Source organism: Dufourea novaeangliae, unplaced genomic scaffold (assembly GCF_001272555.1).
Source record: "Dufourea novaeangliae isolate 0120121106 unplaced genomic scaffold, ASM127255v1 scaffold89, whole genome shotgun sequence".
Lineage (NCBI taxonomy): Eukaryota > Metazoa > Arthropoda > Insecta > Hymenoptera > Halictidae > Dufourea > Dufourea novaeangliae.
This window is the reverse complement of record NW_015373988.1, coordinates 1,320,583-1,340,604: the sequence shown is the minus strand read 5'-3', so window position 1 is coordinate 1,340,604 and position 20,022 is coordinate 1,320,583. Positions and strand designations below refer to the sequence as shown.

Sequence of the window (20,022 nt, the reverse complement as noted above, 5' to 3'; positions counted from 1 at the left end):
AAGAAATACATCTCCAATTATACAAATCTAAATCAATGGTTTTTTGATATTACGGGTTGGCAGTTGTTTTTTGGGTTAAATTTAGAGTAATTTTTGATTCAATTTCAGAACAATTAATCCCTGTATAATTTATCCAAGTATATATATCTTAGTATAACGAGCCCTGAAAATATGTAGTCTCTGATTAATTAATGCATCAGTCGTAGGTGCCTTTTTTGTTAGTTGAAATAAAAATAAATCATTTCTGTCACAATCGATTTGTAACGCTGCAAATAAAGCACCATTTCTTAGGAGATATGAAAGTATGCAAAGACTTGTTCGTCATTTCCTAACAAATGACTGAAATAAGGCAATAAATATGCGAATAGAACCAGAAATTTATTCTCTGCGCTGTTAGCATTTCACTACAGAGTTAATTTTTAAAATATTTTCAAAATTACGAAGTAAAAAAGCAAAAAAAATCCTTTTCATGTATGTATATATAGCATGTTCCTAAATATATAGGGTAAATTTGCAGTACATCAATAGATTAAACGTATGTTTAATTATGTATCGCTCTTAAGCATTTTCAGAATATAAGTGCCAAATTTGTAGGAAAATTTTATTGCATTTTTAGTCAAACATCTTCGTCTACTTCAGGTATTTGTACATCGTCAATTGCGAGATCATCAAGCATTTCCTCAAGAGTAATTTGTGGACAACTAGGATCGGTTAGTTCGTTAGTATCTACTGGGATTGTCTTCATGTGATCTCTGAAAATATTTATATTCTGCCTCATTTCTGGATCCTCCTCGATATCTTCTAAAAACTCATTATAATCTCTGAAAATTAAACGACTTATATAAGTTTCTAGTACTTAATAATACTAAAATACATATTCTCAATTTATTCACTGCTTTCATTTTTGTTATTCAATGAAAATATTAAAAGAAAGTTAATTTTTTTCTCTATTTCAGTAAATCGTATTAGTACTTTTTCAAACACAATGACGTATAAATTGAAAGAATTCGAACGAAAGTTATATTATTTTAATAAATCAATAAACAGAAAATTGATTTTTTCTGTTAAATCTATTTTACATTTTCATTCAATATCAACATAAAAAATGATCTTTTACTTACTTGCTATCTAAATTCATATCATCTCCGTCCTGAACCATATGTTTTAATTTCCAAATTCTCATCTTACGTCGTGCTACTCTATCGTTTGCATAATTTTTCTTTGTCAAAATTACATCTGGTACCATATCTTTATTCAACATTTCGAAATTATCATCATTGATATTACTATCGTTAATAGCATACCTATAAACAAGAATTACTTCACGAATTTGTATACTGATTCCTGATTACTGACTTCATATTTTATTCCCTTACCCTAAAACAGTATCGCCTGGCTTAAGTATATGCCCAAGGTGAGTACGTGTATGAATTAAGTTTTCATTCATTCCTAAATCGGAACTTTTAACTAACCATACATCCGCTATTACGTGCTAAAAATAAAATTGTTTTTTTTTAATACTGTAAGTATTAATTCTTATACATTTATAGCGTACAGATAAATTGTTCTACTGAAAAAAAAAAATAATAAGACTCTCAGGCTGTTCAACATATTTATAAATTTAAATAGGGTATCCTATATATGAATTGTATATACCCCCACATAAGCATTCTTTAAAATATCGTCTGAGTAAATAAAATTATTTAAAAAAGCAATTGAGAGAAGAATTTTATTATTTTACACGAAGAATTTCTCGGAAAGATAATATTGTTATGTTGTTTTCTTCAATGGTATATCCAAATTAATTGAATTTTTTTATAAAACAGACATTTTATACATTTTTTATATCGAACAATTATTTCTACTACTACTTCACAGTTACTCAACGCGATTCGTAACTTATATTCTAAAGTACAAAAACACATACAACAAATTTGTTTACAAACAATGTATAGTATACAAAAAAAATTGTTTAAACTCACTTTACTAGAAATTGCTCCTTGTCCTGGGAAGAATTTTCTGTCCTTGAACATTATTGGTTCAATATCCATCACTGTATACTCTATTAATTGTTTTGGATCACAAATGCTATTAAAAGCATGCCGCCAGTAGATTGTCGAGTTCACTTCAGCAACTGTTTTAATAATAACATTTAGTAGATTATGAAATACAAAACTAATAAACAATCCACAAAATTTTAGAAAATAACATACTTTGACCAGTTGATACATCTATTAAGTGAATAGCATTTGTAATCTTGTATACTAAGCAAATAGAGTTTATTCCTCCCAATTGATGACTTAATTTCCTTGGAAGACATACAATACTGTCCCTTGATATTGGAACTATCTCTACACTGTAAAATAGAAAAAGACATAGTATTACTCACTTTGATAGCCGAGTTTAGCAATATTTATCGTATGCTACTTTTTACCAATATATTGACAATTTTAAAATGTTTTACCTGTATGTGAATTTATAATTGTAAATGTTGCTATGGATATCATGGGATATCAATTTTTTGGAATGATCATAACGACAGGGTACCACACTCGAGAGAAAATCAATCATCTTCCGAGCTGATGCTTCGTTTGCAAAGAAAAAGTCGAGGCCCTCTAATGAAATCCACAATTGACTTAGTAACTTATTAAACTTATCAATTAAGAGTTTAAATAAAACTACATTACCGTGAATAGGCTTTATGCCCAATGTTTGCTCGTGTGCTTTATATTTCAGAATCAGTTGTTCCAAGTAATAAAATGTTTTTTTATTTGTAGCCCGTTGCCTAACTTGTACCTATTGAACATAAATTGCATTTAAAATAAGAAAAACACTTTTCCATTATAAATTATACATACAGGAAACTACTCTGATTATAAAGAAGATTAATATTTTGTAAAACTCACCAAAGCACGCCAGTAATCTTTTGCCTCTGTTCGATGGCAATCATCACACATATGATGATTTACTACATATTCAACTATAAACACTTGTTGTAAAACTGCACCACCCATTACTTCTGCTTGTACTGTTAATTTCACCTACACAATAGCGCACAATAATATAATTTCATTGTTATAAACTGATTACTTGAAAAATACCTTTAGTCTCATTGAATGAGGTTCTGTCCATATAAATCCAGCATCAATTAATTTTACACGATTTAAACCTCTTAACTTTTTCAAGCATAATGTTAACAATTCCCTAGATTCCAGCGCTGCATGAATCCATTCTGCAGGGGGTTGCAAATATCTACATAAGAAAAATAAATTTTTTAATTTAATAATAAAGTATATAACACTATTGCTCACTCTTGTATCTATATTGACTCAAGGAGTCCAACAATTAAAAATGTAAAAACTCTGGATTTTTATAAAATGATTTGTATAAGTACTATTATCAAAAATATTTTGGTTCACCTTCATTACCTTTCACAGCCTCTGCAAAAATGAATTGTCGCCTGCTTTGGAATGGCTTCAGTAATGTCAACTTGAGTCCGCAAACATGCCACACACATGTTTGCTGCATTTGGTTGAATACCAGTACCACAAATGCAGCATAATCTATATACATAATTAGATCATTTATATTAACAGAAACTTCCACCAATTATTTACAATAAAACTGTCGAAGTCTTAGATAACAATTGATGACACGTTTGAGAAAAATAGAAACAAATAATTGAGATAACCACGATCGATTTTCAAACTCTGTACAGAATGAAAAAATTCTTGATAATTAATCAATTAAATTAATAAATTAAGGAATACTATATATATTATTACCAAATATTGGTACAAATTTTTAATGTTATGCATAATTACAATTATACTTACACCATCATCTCTTGTCTAACAGGATCTTGTAACGTTTCCATTATGTTTAAGTATTTATAAATATAGTATTTTATAAATATTTCGCTTAAATATAAAAGCAGACTTAATTGATCAATGAAAAGTACACAGCAATAACCTTACAACTATCACTTTTCAACCATGTGCCACCTGCTCCTAACTTCATGTTTCTCAATTATTTCATTGCTCCATTTAATAAAAAACTGACATAATGTAAACCAAACATCGTGATACGTTAGAAATACAGCGGCCAAGTACATTCAACACGGCTGAACACACAGCCAATAAAAGATAGAATAATAGATTCCAAATAAAGGATAGAATAATATAGATTAGTAAATAATATGAAACAATAGCATTATATAAAATGATAAACATATAATAATCAGCAAATAACATTCGAAATTTTGTAGTAAAATGTTTCTGTACTGATAAATGTTACAAAACTTATGTAATAAAGTATGCTTAATTTGTTATGATAGAATAATAGTTGAAGTATGTAAATTAATGAATATAAAATTGTACATGAATTTTTATTTGTATAGTTTATTATATTTTATATTAACAAACAGGATATTTCATACATAAAGTAGTTAAGTACAACTAAAACGTTAATCATTCTCTTTACTTAGAAAAATCACAGTTATGGTCAGTTCATAACTCACCTACTTCGTGAAATATTTAATGTACCAGATATTCTTTGCAACTCACATAAATTTTTTAACCTAAGTTAGTACAACTATGTTAATTGTAGTTTTTATACTACTTCAAAAGTCCTTGAATTTACACATTGATGTATCAATCAATTAATCGATTCTATTATTAGAATTATAATATTTAACTACTAGTTTTAACAAGGAGACCTTATGTAGCATTACGTGTAGATTTTTATCAAGTTTTGTATTTAGATAGGTAAACAACCAAAAAATGTAATACAAAATCTTATTATCTTACAAATGCTATATCACGATGTAATTTATTGAAAGTTTATAAAGAAAAACACTAAAACATTTGCATATTTACCTTTTAAAAGTTAAAATGTATTATATCCAATGCGAAACAATACTTGCGACTTTAGTGTATTTTATATTAGTCCAAGAGTTACAAATGTTTATATTTCTCACGATTCATTTTCTTGTATACATTTTATATTTCCTAGCTTTAATTTCTTCTACGTTTTCATTTAATTTTTCAATTGTGATAATTTTTACATACAGCTTACAATCATCTGCTTTTTAAATGAAGAAACTATTAAACATGATTAAAACCTTGAGAAATGATAGTATTATGAAAAGACTTTTCTAAAACTCTGTATAATATATTTAAAAAGAGTTTCAAACGCCCTTTTCGGATCATGACAATAAAGAGACGGTTAATCGACCCCCACTTCTTGAAGGAGTAATATTACACTTTATAAATCATTTCAATATAATCGAGCGATAAACATTCTTAACTCAGTACACAGACTCTGAAATTTCATATATTTATTTATATTACGATTATTATGTTAAGTTACCTTTGATTTAATTTATTTCATGTCAAGTGTCGCAAGATATTGAATGTCTACGATAATATTACTGACTTATTACATTTTGGTTTTTTACATGTCTAAAAAATTTTATCAAAATTCTTTTGTAACATCTCAATGTGATCTTGAGAATTTTGACTTCGATTGTTAAAAAGGTCATAACATCTCTTTGTACAAAGCAGGTTTTACCTATAAAAATAGCTATCACACAATTTGTTATTTCTTTAAATAACTAATTAGTCGTACTTATAAGATAATATAAACATAGTTTTTGTGCTTTTAATTAAAAAAAAAACTCCACAATCAATCAATAAACAAATTATCATAGGACAACAGTCTAGTCTCATAGTATCTGAACAATTATTTTCAGATTCTTGCCTTCTGCATCATCAAAAAATAAATTTTTTTCGTATATGTGAGATATTACTAAAATCGTATTTCTTAACTGTAAAATTTTAACTTAATTAGTTTTATAATTTATTTATTAAATATTATATCATTCGATAATTATGTGAACCTTAATTAAGTCCAGGTCCATGCAGTTCAATAAAGCTTTCCAAAGAACGTGGAACTTTTTCATAATATGGTAAATTATGAGCTTTTATTACCTTCGCAGCCATACACTTCAATGACAATTTTGTTTGAGTCCTCAATATTGCTTCTGCCTCACCTGTATATGTGAAGTAATAATGATCAGTAATTGATTCAGTGGTAGCAATTGATTACATAGTACATCACTTAATGAAACATAAACTTTAAATATGAAAAAATAAAGAATTACTTTCATTCAAATGTAAACAATTTCTTTTTAATTTTGTATACCTTCTTTAAATTGATTTAAATATATAAATACCTGTAATAGCAGCGTAATAAGGAGTTTTACCCCATTTATTTACAGTGTCCATATGTGCTCCACCTTCTATAAGCTCCATGATAATAGAGTAAAGAGTCTCAAAATCACTGTAAAGTTTTCAAAATATACTTGGATGGCTCATACAAAACTGTCATTAACATTTTTCTTTAAAATATGAAAATTTAATTACTCTATACAACTACTTGTAAAATCAATTGATACGTTCGTTTTTATTGTTCCATAAGAAAGATATAATAATTTACTTTACCTAATTGATTTTTTGCAACTAACAATTACGTGTAACGGAGTATTTCGTTCATTATCCATTGCATTTACATCAGCTCCGCAACGTATGAGTAGTTTTGTTGTCGCGGCACATGGAAATCTGTAAAAAACTTGATTTAAAAACTCTATTAATAAAGAGAGAGAAAAATGAATTTTGAATATAATTATCTTGAAACGTCTTGCTTATAAACTGACTTGCAGGCGTCATTAGTATGGAAATTATCAACAGGTGTTTCAGCATTTACGGCAAGGTGCAGTAATGTCTGTCCATCCTTCAAACACAATTGAAGAACACACAGTTTATGAACTAGACTGTGTGCTTTTACTTTATCTTGTTCGGTGTATCTACTTCCATTCGATGTTAAAAGTTTCGTTAATATCGATAATATGTACAGTGTGCTTATGACGTTCGATTCCATGTCCTCCTGCATTTTTTAATTTATTCAAAACATCGTTTTGTAAATTTTAATTTGTTCGATTAAAATATAATATTGAGATTTTCTGTAAATTTTGTTATTTAAACTTACAACATGCTGTTCCATATCTTCTTCAGAAACAGAATTGTTGATTCTCGATTTGTTGCGGCCAAGTTCTGTTACGCAAGCTTGTAGAACACTTAAAACCTGACAGAAATCAAAATCAACTCCTACATGTATCATTTGTGAGAATACCTATAAATGAAACCACAAGAAAATAAAAACATTCAGAATCTATAGTAGTTAATAATATTCTTTAACAATACTGTGTAACTTGTAAATATTTTCAACTAATACCTGCGCAAACCTAAGAAGATCCTTCACAACAGAGACATTATTTAATTGGTTTAGATTCAGAGCATGAAGCCACAGATCAATACATCTATCAAATTTAGCAGTGTCTGCAAATACTGCTCCTCTGAATACTATATGGTGTGATAGTTCTGGATTATGCTGCCCTAATATTAAAGTTTAATTAAAATAGATAATACACAAAATAACTGAAAAATATATATAATATTTCTTAAATGGAATAAAAACCTAGAATTCTCTCTCGAATAGCTAATGACTCCATATGAATAGCATTCTGACTGGTCTTAATAGATTTCAATTCTTCCAGTGATTCACATTCTTTCCAGTTATCATATGCCTTCACTGGGTCACCTAGTTTTTTATAGATAATGTTTTCAGGATCATTAAACCTATAACATCCAAAAATTATCCAACTGATTTTGAATAAAATCTTACTTCTTTTACACACCTAAGCTCCATTGCCATCCGTAAATATCTATACGCCTTTACAAGAGGATAATGGCCTTTGTATACTCTGTTGGCGTAAGATGCGCCAAGGAGTTCATACGCTTCTATTATTTTTTCAGTATTAGCATCTGTGCATTTTATTAGGCATTCTACAACTTCGGCTTTGGCTCGTTCTGCTGCTACTATTAAAGGTGTCATTCCACTAACATCCTTTGTCATTTCTGCCCCATATTTTAATAAATCATATACTATGGTCATGTGTCCACATTCAGCAGCAAAGTGCAATGCTGTAGCGCCACAAATTGCTTTTTCATTTGGATTTGCACCTTTTTCTAAAAGAAATGTCACCTGTTTTGGTATAAAATAAAATTAAAATTGCTGAAATTAATTGCAATATTTTATTGTTTTACAATTCCATGTAAAGTCTAACACAACAATGCATTTCGCTCCAGCCAGTCGTATGTTAATGTCTGCTTGTACTTGTAATCAAACAAACATTCCTCTCCAATATGTATAATCTACAAACATGGTTTAACATTAAAAAAACCACCTAATATGTGTCATTTCAAAAATGACAATAAATATAATTTGCAAAAGAATTGTACAATATAATAGTAATCAATTTGTGCAAAACCTTCTGTCATCTTGTGAATCAAAATTTTATTACAATATCAGAAAATGGATCTTTTATCTAGGAGCTATTGAATAATTACATAAAAGTTTATATACAATTATTTCACAGTAAAGTACAGAGGTTCTTCATACGAAGAACTTTTAACTTGTTTTAATAATTAAGTACCATATGAAAGAAAAGAGATAAGTTGGATATGTAACCTGTTTGGTGTTATAAGTCATTGGATATGTTCTTTTTTGGTGATATAAGTCAATTGGACTCCATGCTAGATTTTCATATTTAGAGATTCAGAGGAGCAAATGTAAAATTGTTACTTTTGGTATTTAAACCATCTTTTTAGCATTCAATGACAGCTCAATGAAATATGACTTTTCTGAAATGAAGATACAATATGAGACATATATGCCTCATATCACATCAAATGTGTTAATATAAATATACAAATATATCAGAACTTAAGGCCTAGGAGTAAATCCTATTTCATATTACTATAGAATAAATGCATATAGTAACATCTGGAACTAATGAAAGTTATTAGATCTGACTGGAACAAAATGATGAAAATGCCCTGGACTATGAAGAGTTGTCATTTAAAATTATTAAACTTATAATTATACTTACAACATCTGAATGACCTTTAAATGCTCCAATCATTAAGCATGTATTATTACAATGATTCGCTATGTTCATATCTGCATTATGTTCCATTAAATACTTGACTATATCTAACCGTCCATCAAAACAAGCAGCTCTCAAAGGTGTAGAATGACTTTCAGTCGGATGATTGACATCTGCACCTGCTTTTACTAAAGTTTTCACGACTGTCAAATATCCTGCACCAGCAGCACACCAGAGAGCACTTGCTTTTTCAATGACACTTCCATCAAATTTTACAGTTCCTTCCTGTTCTAAGTCAGGTTTAAATTTTTCAAGTAGTATTTTGACTACTTTATCATGACCATTTCGTGCAGCAATTATTAAAGGTGTACAGTGTTGTCCATTTTTCTCCAATACTCTCTGATTAATTATCTGATCGACTTGTTCAGGAGATTTATTACTAAGAAGATCATAAAGAGCAATAGCCATACCATCTTTAGCAGCATAATAAACACGGGTTATGAGTGATTGTGATAATTCTATTGAATCTTCGTTCGCGCTAACGTCTTCCATCTCGCTGAATGTTTTCTCGTGCATGAAGAAGAATGTTTAAAGATACTTTTATGTTCAGCTCCCGTTGTGAAATTTGACGATGTCACTCTAACCTCAAATTCTCCATACTGCACATTGGATTTCAGACAAAGACTTAAAAGTTATTTTAAGAATGTACAAAAACATAGCAATATTCTCGCATAAAAATAACATTTAACTTTGTTTAACCTTGTTTAGCGAGTGTTGTTGCAATCGTTGCTATTTTTGTAATTGATCACTAGTTATTTTCAGACTTGTAAATATATATTATACGATTAGTCATTAGAAAATTTCGGATATTTCTCTTCTTTTCTAATTGTCTTTGTATTGACAATCAATTTGAGATGGATGATATTTTTCTTAAATATATTGTCATGTATCAAAACAGTTTAAAAAATGTTTTCCATTCGTGTCCAACCTTAAAATTTAAAGGGTAAAAATGTCCCCGGAACGTCTGTTATGGTTCTGTAAACATTAAATATCTCGTGATTGAAGTGTTTTGGAGGAAATGCAAAGTATCAACCAGTATAAAGTGTATCAATTATTATTAGTATCATAAATGACGTTTTTGGAAGGGAATGAAAAAAGGAAGTTAATATAGACCGGCGGTCAAAATACATATTATTCAATATTACTGTTCACGTGTAGCGACACCCTGATCAGCAGCAAAAATGGCGATTTGGCAGATATTTTAAAGAATATAACAGTACATACAATGATACAATACATATATCCTATTATACATGTAATCAGTGTGCATAATATTAACTTAAGGATATTTTAATAATAACATAATATAAATCCCCTAAGTGTTTGAACATACGTTTGTCGGAATGAGTAGAAACTGCATTTAAAAATATTAGAACATAAGCTCACGCCTGATTCACAAAATGTTTGTGGCAAATACACAACAGAAAGCATTGACTATTAAAACGTACAGTTGTAACAAGGTCTCCATCTAACCTTTCAGAGTTCATGATCTATTTGAAAAGGTAGCTGCTTTCACTTTACTATCGTGTTGTCCAGTGTTGTCCTAGTATTAAATATTGAAAAATAAATGTTAAAGGTAAGATTGCACTTTTGGTTAATATTTCTGTAACCGTTAATACTAGTTTTGGATATAATATTATCGACTATAAGTTTATTAGTACATTAGTGATTAATCAATATTTTTATTGTTTATATCCATTTAAGAAATTAGTTTACAACTTTATAGAAATATATTAATATGGATTAATATCAAATAATTAAACAACATTAACAAAATGATCGTGTGATCTCGTGAAAGATGAAAAGTGAATACGAGGGACGCAATATAACCATGTAATATTGTAAAAGACAAATAGTGAATTTAAAAGATGTGATCGTGTAATATTGTGAAAGTCAAAAAGTGAGTACAACAGATATGATTTGGACATACAAGCATTGTGAGAAACAAGACATAATTATAATAAATATAATATAGATACATAATATATAGTGTGATAATAAAGTTCCCAAACTGATGGAATAATGCTAATATTGGTGCTATGATCTCATACTGATAAGAATTGATAGTAAAAACCTTTGTTCATTATACTCATAATTATTTCCTTTTTGGATAGACTAATGAATAGTAGCTAACTTTTACATAAAACTTGGTGAAACTGTTAGAGAAATGTACATGATATTGAAAACTACATACGATGGATGAACATCGTCTTAGTGACCATAACTAAATAACCAATCAGATTTAAAGAAGGAACAAATCTTTTGGATGAAGTGAACATTTCTTAACATTAAAAATGAGAAAATAGATGGAAATTATAGATAAAAATTCTATTTGACAATTGCATTCTTTGCATTTAAATATTAGAAGTACAGACTGTTAATTTAAAACACAAAGTAATATTTATTTCTCAATTAGTTCTCCATAATTTTTGGTGAACTAAAGTACATAATGTTGATCTATAAATTAGTATCTAAATGTTATTTTAACAATGACTATTTTATAAGTTCTAGATTTCTTAAATAAAATAAGGCACAAAATGGCTCCTGTGCCTTTAGAAGGACATCAAACCCCCGTTACAAATAACATCCCACAAGAAGGAAATCGTGGTGGTTCTATTTCCCTTGGCATACTCATTGATTTTATCATACAACGTACTTACCATGAACTCACAGTTCTGGCAGAATTGTAAGAATTATTTTGCACATCACTATTAAAATCTTTTATTCTTATTAAAGTTAAAGTAAACCAGGATGTAATATAAGTAAATAATAGGTTAAATTATTTTGGTGATACATAAAAAGAATTTATATATCTTTAATAACTATTAATTTATTTTAAGTAGAAATATATTATCTATACATATAGCTGAAGGGTGAAGAAAATTTAAAATGTATTTACAGATTACCTAGAAAAACTGACATGGAACGTAAAATAGAAATTTACAACTTTTCGGCCAGAACAAGACAACTGTATGTACGATTACTTGCATTGGTGAAATGGGCTAACAGTGCTTCCAAAGTTGATAAATCAGCGGTACATTGAAACTTCTTTTTTATTTGCTACTATACGATTCCGATATTTTTATACAATTAATGTAATACAATGTTACTAAAGAACTATTTTTTTGACAGCATATAATGGCCTTCTTGGATAAGCAATCATTGCTTTTTGTTGATACAGCTGATATGCTTGCACGCATGGCTCGGGAAACATTAGTTCACGCTAGATTACCCAATTTTCATATACCTGCTGCAGTGGAAGTTTTGACAACTGGAACCTACAGTCGGTTACCGGCATGCATAAGAGTAAATTGTCAATATTTATTATAGTATTTACAGAGGAAAGTATCTCTGAGAATAACGGTATTTACACAAATCTGTTTTTCATAGGAAAGAATTGTTCCCCCAGATCCAATTACACCTGCTGAAAAAAGAACTACACTTCAAAGATTGAACCAAGTCATTCAACATAGATTAGTGACAGGCAATCTTCTTCCACAGATGCGTAATTTAAAAATCGAAGCGGGAAGAGTAACCTTCCTTGTGGAGCAAGAATTTTCTGTGTCACTTACAGTTATGGGAGATGGTCCAGCTGTACCTTGGAGACTACTAGAATTAGAAATTTTGGTTTCGGATAGGGAAACAGGAGATGGAAAATCTTTAGTGCATCCCTTGCAAACACGATATGTGCATCAAGTATTATTTTTTGTTACAAATCCTTATACTCTTAAATATATTCTTTTAATTACTTCGTATTAAAGGAATTAATTTTAATTACCAGGTAGTTCAATCAAGATTGGCAGAGAGTTCAAATCCATTGTCTGAAGTGTATCATATTTTACATTATTTCTGCCAGTCACTACAATTAGAAGTACTCTACTCACAAACGCTGCGATTAATACGAGACAGATTGGATGATCACATTCATGTAGACGAATACACTCCAGGAAAATGTTTGTCTGTATCATATTGGAGGGAATTAACTAATAAGGATCCTCGATCAGAATTAGGATACAAGCTTACAGTGCAAGTAGATCAACACGATCCAGCCAGATCTCTGGCTATAGTGCATGTTCCATCTTTAGGCAGCAAGGAAAGTGAAATAGCAGACAGAGCAATCAGATCAGACCAACTATCAATGGAATGTTTGTTGGTGCATACAATTTATGTGCGCACTAGAAGTAGATTACTAGATTTGAAACAAGAATTGCAAACCATGTTAAAAGATGTTGAGTGCAGTTTAGCTGGTTCACCTGCAATATTGTCTGTTCCAATTTTGCAACCTTGTTTAAGAGCGGAGCATCTTTTAGTTACTGTTGACACTCACACTGGAATGTTACAATGTCATGTACCTCAGTATGACGCACCTTTGGTTCCTGAATTGACTGTCATCTTAAATGGAGATCACTCTCGACTGCCGACATTAATATCGGAACTTAGGTAATTTTTTAACTTCTTAATTCACATTGTATTGTCCCCTGCAATTCTTTTTTTCAACCTTGTTTTGCTTTATTGTATATTCCAGGTTTTGGATAACTCAAAGAAGATGTGAAAAGACATTGCAACATCTTCCAGCAACTTCCCATGAACGTTTGCCGATCCTTCATCATCCTGAACATCCAATGTCGAAAATTAGTAGACATCGTATGTTTGTCCAACTCCATCGGCATCCCACAGTGATTTTAATAGTAGCATTTAAGGAAAAAGAAAGTTCACCATGTGAAATCGAATGTTCGTTTTACCTTGCCGTGGTGAAACACACTTCTGTAGAGGATGATCCTCACGATGATAACATTGAAACAGAGATACCAAAAATGTATTTAAAGGTTCAAACTTTAATCGAATTCGACACTTTTGTTATAACTCATGGCCCTTTCACCAGTGTTGATAACGGTTAGTCTGTTCAAATCTCTCATTACTGATATAATTTTCTTTTCAAATGAAGGTGAAAGTGAAACAACTGCCTAATACATTACAGAAGCCACTGAAGCGAACAACAGTAAACGCAGAAGTACAGGACCTAGTGGAAGGACTGATGCAAGTGCTACGTTACAAAATAGAAGGTCGAAGCAGCCTGCATACTTTATTCCAGAGCTGGCCCATGTAGTTGCTCTTTGCGATGAAAGAATACCTTTTGTGACACTAGCGCAAGAATTAACCAAAAGAGACATAGCTCACCAAGGTCTTCAAGTGGAAGCAAATGCTACTGCACTAGTCTTGAAGTTGGTTCAACTACCTGCTCCTTCTACTACAATAAGTTCTAGTTGCGCGTGGCATGCACTTCTCAAAAGATTACTCAGTGTTTCGATCAGAGTTCAGGGTAAGGGCATGGCCAAAACTTGGATGGCTGAGTTTGTGTTTTATGGGAGTCCTTTATCTAGTAATCATCCAAAGGAACAAGGTAATATCAAACAATTTTCATTCTAAGGTACGGTTATTGGGTCACAGGATCGCAACCGATTTAAGCAATTGCGGGTAGGCTTTTTTTTGTTTCGAATTATGTTTTAAGGTATTACGTTGCTTACCGGAAACGTAGTGAAACGATTGCTACCGTACGGTTAAAGTAAATAATCGTGTCACTACATACATTGTCTTCACTTCGGAACTGGTGGGTCTCCAGTGACCTCATATATGTACCCCAAAGATTAAAGGATACAATCGGTTTATTTGATTTATCTAAATACGTTCAACCAACTTACTCATTTTTATTAGGTCTACGGAGACCAGTATATTTTCAGTATGAAATGGGAACTGCAGATACCGTATCACGTACAGTAGAGGCACTGCTTAATGATTGGGCACAAATTGTACATCTGTATTCGATAGTACATGACTTAGCGGAGTATTTTAAAATGGGTATAATTTATATTTCTTTTTTAGAAAAAATATTTGTATTAAGAGTATGTGTATGCAATCTGGATAATGAACTCTGTTTTTTCTTTTGTATATCCAGAGAAATACAATCTACGTAATATGGTTAGTATAAAATCATACAACTACAGTAAACTAGTTTTAGCGTATGGTCCTAATCGTGGAGCTACGGTTACTATACAGTGGAATACAAATGATAAAGCATTTAAGTTAGTTTTTGGAAAAAGTAAGTATTGTCTTGTACTTACAGTTTACTTACGTTAATAATGACTCAATTTTACAATAAATTACAAATACTTTTTTTCTTCGTAAATACGTAGGTCCAACGAGCACTGCAACTAATGCTCATTCAATTATGAAGGAACAGCTTGAAGCTCATTTAAATAGGCATAGAAATTTAGCGCAACTTATACACATTCTTCATGAAACGCTTCAGCCACTTACATCGATTAGTAAACTTCCCATGATTCCACAGCTTTGCGTCTATAATTCGGTAAGATTTTCAAATTATTTGTTTATAAATTGAGATTTTATAATTTATTAATTTTATAATTATCGCGTGTATTTCACAATTATATTTGTTTCACAGCGACCTCAAGTACCGGTACAAACTTTTACTATTATGCCACAGTGTGTCACCCTAGTAAGAATTGCATATCAGGGTATGTACTGTTTAGAGCTACGTTTACGAGGAGGTGGTTTAGTGAGCTTAAGAGACGGGGCATATAGTCGTTTTGATAGGAGTTACGTTGTGGATGAATTTACACCGACGCAAGGCCTCAAGGTAAAAATGCTAAAATGTTTACATTATTTATAAATTGAGAGGCATAATTACACACGCGTTTGATAATTAATTTTATTATTGTACAGAGAACATTTGATCATTAATAACGTTCTCGTAGGCTTTTCTGTCCAAATACGTAGACGAAAGTGCAGTATTCCGAAGAAGGTCACAGTCAGAAGACGACAATCCTCCTTCCCCTGTAACAATGGATAGTGACGGTGGTAGTGGAAGTGGAAATGTAGGTTTCCTAAGTCACCATAGAAGTGGACCGCAATCACCTGCACAACAAAGAGATGGCTTACGGTTTCATCCACCTCTTACTCCACCTTCTGGTAGCAACCCTCATACTCCGGCTAGTCCACATACTACTAATATATCACAGGTAATTTCTTCCAGTCTTCCCCTTCGAGTAAATACATAGTTGAAGTTCTCCATTTATATAGTTATTTTTCTATTTTTTTTTTTAGACAAACCAGCATCAGAGTTTTGGAAGTAGTCCAGCTACTTCTTTCAATTTGGCTTCACCGCCATCTCTTCCACCCAATACTCCAAATATGCTACCACATCCTTCACCTGGTTCTGGATTGGTTGCCAATAGTCCTCTGAACCCAATGCATGTTCCTAGTCCAGCTGGTTTAATGCCTACGTCTTCACCTGGACCTTGTAGTAATGTTCAAGTTGGGCACTCCCCTGCAGGATCCTTCATGCAAACCGGTAAGAAATTAAAAAAAAGCCTTTATGCACGCTGTCTGTTAAAGTTTCTTCGTTTTTAATTTTTTTTATCGATGTCTTTATTTATACTTTCAATCGCTACTTCGAAGGCAGTGGCCTCACGTCTGTTTAATTTTTAAATAAATTATTCTCGAAACTTGATTGTCACGCCTCGTATGATTAAAAAATTTGTATTAATTGTTTCGTAGCTGTGTAACTACATTGATGTTTTATTTCGAACACTTCTTATTTAGGACACATAGATGGAAGTCCTTTTCCATCCTCACAAAGTATGGCTTCCCCAGCAGCATCTAACTGGCCAGGTTCTCCCAATGTACCTAGACCGTCTCCAGCACGTCCTGCACAAAGTCCAGGACATGCTGCATTACATAGCCCTCAAGCTTCAGATCATAAAACAGGAACACATATTTCGAGAGTACTTCCTCAACGTTCTTGGGCTGGTGCTGTACCCACGCTGCTCACTCATGAAGCTTTAGAATTACTCTGTTGTCCCTCTCCGCATCCCTCTGGACTTCCCGGACCAGATTTGTCTCCACTAGAAAGATTTCTAGGATGTATCTACATGCGTAGACAGTTCCAACGATTCATACAGACAGATGATTGCGTACGATTTCAATTCTTGTACTTACACGTATGTGTGTAGTTTAATATATTATGATCTATTATAAAATTTTTTTACAGTTAACAGCAATTAATAGCACAGAACCAGGAGTTGTACAGTTTAAGGTAGAAAGTTTGCAGTGCCGAGTTGGTTTAAATCCACAACACTTGCAGTCTCTTCACATAAAAGTACAACCTCTTCCGGAACATAAAGATCAGTGGACACTTGAAGAGTTACAAGTAAGTCGTTACTTAATAATGTATACTGCAATATTTTTCTTGTTTGATATTTTTATTCGTTTCTTTCTTTTTTGTAGATTATAGAAAAATTCTTTGATACAAGAGCGGCAGCTCCACCATACAAACCGAATACTCTTTCTGGGTTTGGTAGAATGTTGAATGTTCCGTTTAATGTGTTAAAAGATTTTGTACAAATAATGAAACTGGAACTAGTACCTGGGTTAGTGCAACAACAGCAACTGAAATGGAACGTACAGTGGTGCTTAAGGATTCCTCCTTCCGGTACTCCGATAGTACCCACTGGTATGGCGGCCGTGCTTGTTTGTAGGAATAAAATCCTCTTTTTCGTAAGTATATACGCTTGTAAAGGTGATTTATAATTGCATTGATTTTAAGATCTTATTATATCTTCAAATCGTACATTAACCATGTAATTACTTTACTTTTCAGTTGCAAATAACAAGGATTGGATTACCATATCAAGGAGAAACACCTTCTCTAGTTTTACCATTAGTTTACGATGTTAGTACGAATCTGACACAATTGGCAGAAAAAAGAGATCCTAGTCCAGCTTCCGCAATGGCTGCAGCATCCCTCCAATTGAAAAGATTTGCTGAATACGGTGCGAATCAGTCCGAATGTTCTCTTTTTCCTGCTGTCAGAGACTTGTTAGCTAATTTAACTCTTCCATCAGAGCCACCGGTCATGTCTCAGGCAAGTATATTGTTCTATTTATTTGTGCTAGAAATATATGCTATAACTAAAACCGTAAAAAGTTTCAGGAATACGAAGGTTTATGAAATGAAAAACAACACAACAAAGCAAAAACGATGTTCCTTCAATATAATTATAAATTGGTTCTTACAGGTGGTTCCATCACCAGCTGGTGGACAAGTAACACCAACACAACAAATCCAAAGTCCTGCAATGCAATTACATTCCCCTATGGCTGGAAATCAAGGTCCCCCGCAAGGTCCATATGGAATTCAAGGTATGCCACCAATGGGAATAATGGGTGGACCACCTCAATAGGATCTACTTTACTCTCCTAACCCCCTTTGTTTGCCAAATCAGTCGACTTGGATCAACTGAGTTGTATCACAATGTCTGTTGTGTAAGTAGACTGCGTACCACTTCAACGGACTATTTCGGGGTATTTTAGGAGAGTAATTTAAAAAAAAAACATTGTTTTGTACAAAATGAAATTACGATCATTGCAATTGTAAAAAGTAGTTAAGCAAAAATTTCGTTATAAAAACTTGTACACATGACAGGAATCGTGTTTTAGAATAATTTAAGGATAGAAGGACCAAGCTTCTCACCCTAACTGTAATTTATTAAATTAATAAAATTTACACTTAAGATAATCCATCTATCCTTTAATTATCTAATATTATTGCATAGTAATGCGTTTTACTTTAATGTCAAATGACCACAAGAAAACTTGCGATGTATATTTTTTCGAAGTACAAATTTTGCATTAAACGAACAAGTAGTTTTCTAAAATTTCTGAAAGATGTAGGTATTCATTTAATTATGTGTCATGTAATTGATCATTTTTATCTTCTTAATTATAATCTCACACTTAATTTTATTCTTTGAATAGTTATTAAATTTTTTAATTTAGTAGATTTAAAAGATTTGTATCTATAATAACTACAAAATATTTTTGTATTATAAGTAACAACTGTGATACTAGGTCAGGTGTAAAATAAATACATTCTATGATTAGATTTGAAATAATATTGTAAAAGAATTCATAAAATTAAAAATGTAACTTTTAAACATTGTTTAAGTATAGATATTAAATTTGTAAGTAATAAAGAAAATTTACTCTAATGAGATAACTAACTTCAACATAAGTTTTTAGTAAATTCGAAGCAAATTCATATTTATGCATTATTTATAAGAAAAAATTATGATTATAAAATGCTAGGAAACTAAATGTTACAAAATATATATGATATCAAATCTCTGCTACATTTCTTTTTTTTTTTTCGTTTAAAAATTTACGTTTATTAAATATTGTCCAATTTAAACATTATTCTTTTAACAATAAGAATGATAATAAAAACAATTTTACACTACTAAAAATACAGTATCATACAATAAAAATGCAAAGGATAATTTGTATCATAAAAACTTGTTATTTTATTACCCCAAGTCGTCTTTAATATGGTTATCATTATCTTGAAATAGTAATTAATTAAAAAGGCAATAGTTTTTAATTACTGTTCGAAACAATTCGTATTTTCCTCACCGTTAACTTTCTTATTTCCATCATGGTAAATCAATTTTCGATTTATTTGCGGTTGTTGATTTACACGAATAAATAAAATTCTTAAATCGAATGAGGGGGTTTAGAGAGAAATCATTTCTTCTAGAAATAATACAAAATTTTTATCTTCTTACACTTTGGAAAACAATACAAGTAAATACTTTCATATACAATTTTCAATTCTTGTAGAATACAAAGACTTTACCTATAAGCTATCTATGCACACTAATAAAATATACTAAATAAATTGTAATAAAATAATGCAATATATTTTCTTCAATTATTTTTCTTAATTTGTTCTAATTATATAATTATATTTACGCTTTAACTATTTTAAATATATACAATGTAGTTTAACGCCGACATATATGTAGTTTTGCTTATTAAGTCTTAATTTTCCTTATTTGGTCTTGTACTATTTCATAGGATAATGAACATTTTTTAGTTTGA

General features: G+C 30.9%; 3 protein-coding genes across 3 annotated transcripts; 1 reads left to right on the top strand and 2 right to left on the bottom strand.

The window, feature by feature from the left end:
* Window positions 1–601: 601 nt before the first annotated feature.
* Window positions 602–3,947, bottom strand: LOC107187540 (60S ribosomal export protein NMD3). Its single transcript, XM_015575662.1, has 11 exons — window positions 3,837–3,947; window positions 3,429–3,563; window positions 3,102–3,252; window positions 2,907–3,041; window positions 2,688–2,796; window positions 2,465–2,615; window positions 2,214–2,356; window positions 1,983–2,134; window positions 1,377–1,492; window positions 1,122–1,304; window positions 602–821 (listed from the first exon to the last, which is right to left on the bottom strand). Exons 1-11 carry the CDS (start codon window positions 3,875–3,877, stop codon window positions 617–619), a joined length of 1,521 nt encoding a protein of 506 aa, XP_015431148.1. The 5' UTR covers window positions 3,878–3,947; the 3' UTR covers window positions 602–616.
* Window positions 3,948–5,900: 1,953 nt separating this feature from the next.
* Window positions 5,901–9,797, bottom strand: LOC107187525 (protein fem-1 homolog B). Its single transcript, XM_015575644.1, has 9 exons — window positions 9,011–9,797; window positions 7,757–8,103; window positions 7,537–7,697; window positions 7,294–7,454; window positions 7,048–7,191; window positions 6,716–6,945; window positions 6,504–6,620; window positions 6,236–6,342; window positions 5,901–6,052 (listed from the first exon to the last, which is right to left on the bottom strand). The coding sequence occupies exons 1-9, from the start codon at window positions 9,581–9,583 to the stop codon at window positions 5,901–5,903; spliced, it is 1,992 nt and encodes a 663-aa protein (XP_015431130.1). The 5' UTR covers window positions 9,584–9,797.
* Window positions 9,798–10,517: 720 nt separating this feature from the next.
* Window positions 10,518–18,722, top strand: LOC107187491 (mediator of RNA polymerase II transcription subunit 14). Its single transcript, XM_015575604.1, has 19 exons — window positions 10,518–10,643; window positions 11,573–11,753; window positions 11,969–12,101; window positions 12,200–12,373; window positions 12,458–12,763; window positions 12,849–13,507; window positions 13,593–13,960; window positions 14,046–14,468; window positions 14,780–14,923; window positions 15,021–15,164; window positions 15,259–15,431; window positions 15,528–15,722; window positions 15,841–16,104; window positions 16,190–16,436; window positions 16,688–17,058; window positions 17,136–17,294; window positions 17,372–17,641; window positions 17,745–18,008; window positions 18,162–18,722. Exons 2-19 carry the CDS (start codon window positions 11,605–11,607, stop codon window positions 18,324–18,326), a joined length of 4,608 nt encoding a protein of 1,535 aa, XP_015431090.1. The 5' UTR covers window positions 10,518–10,643; window positions 11,573–11,604; the 3' UTR covers window positions 18,327–18,722.
* The last annotated feature ends 1,300 nt before the right edge of the window (window positions 18,723–20,022 follow it).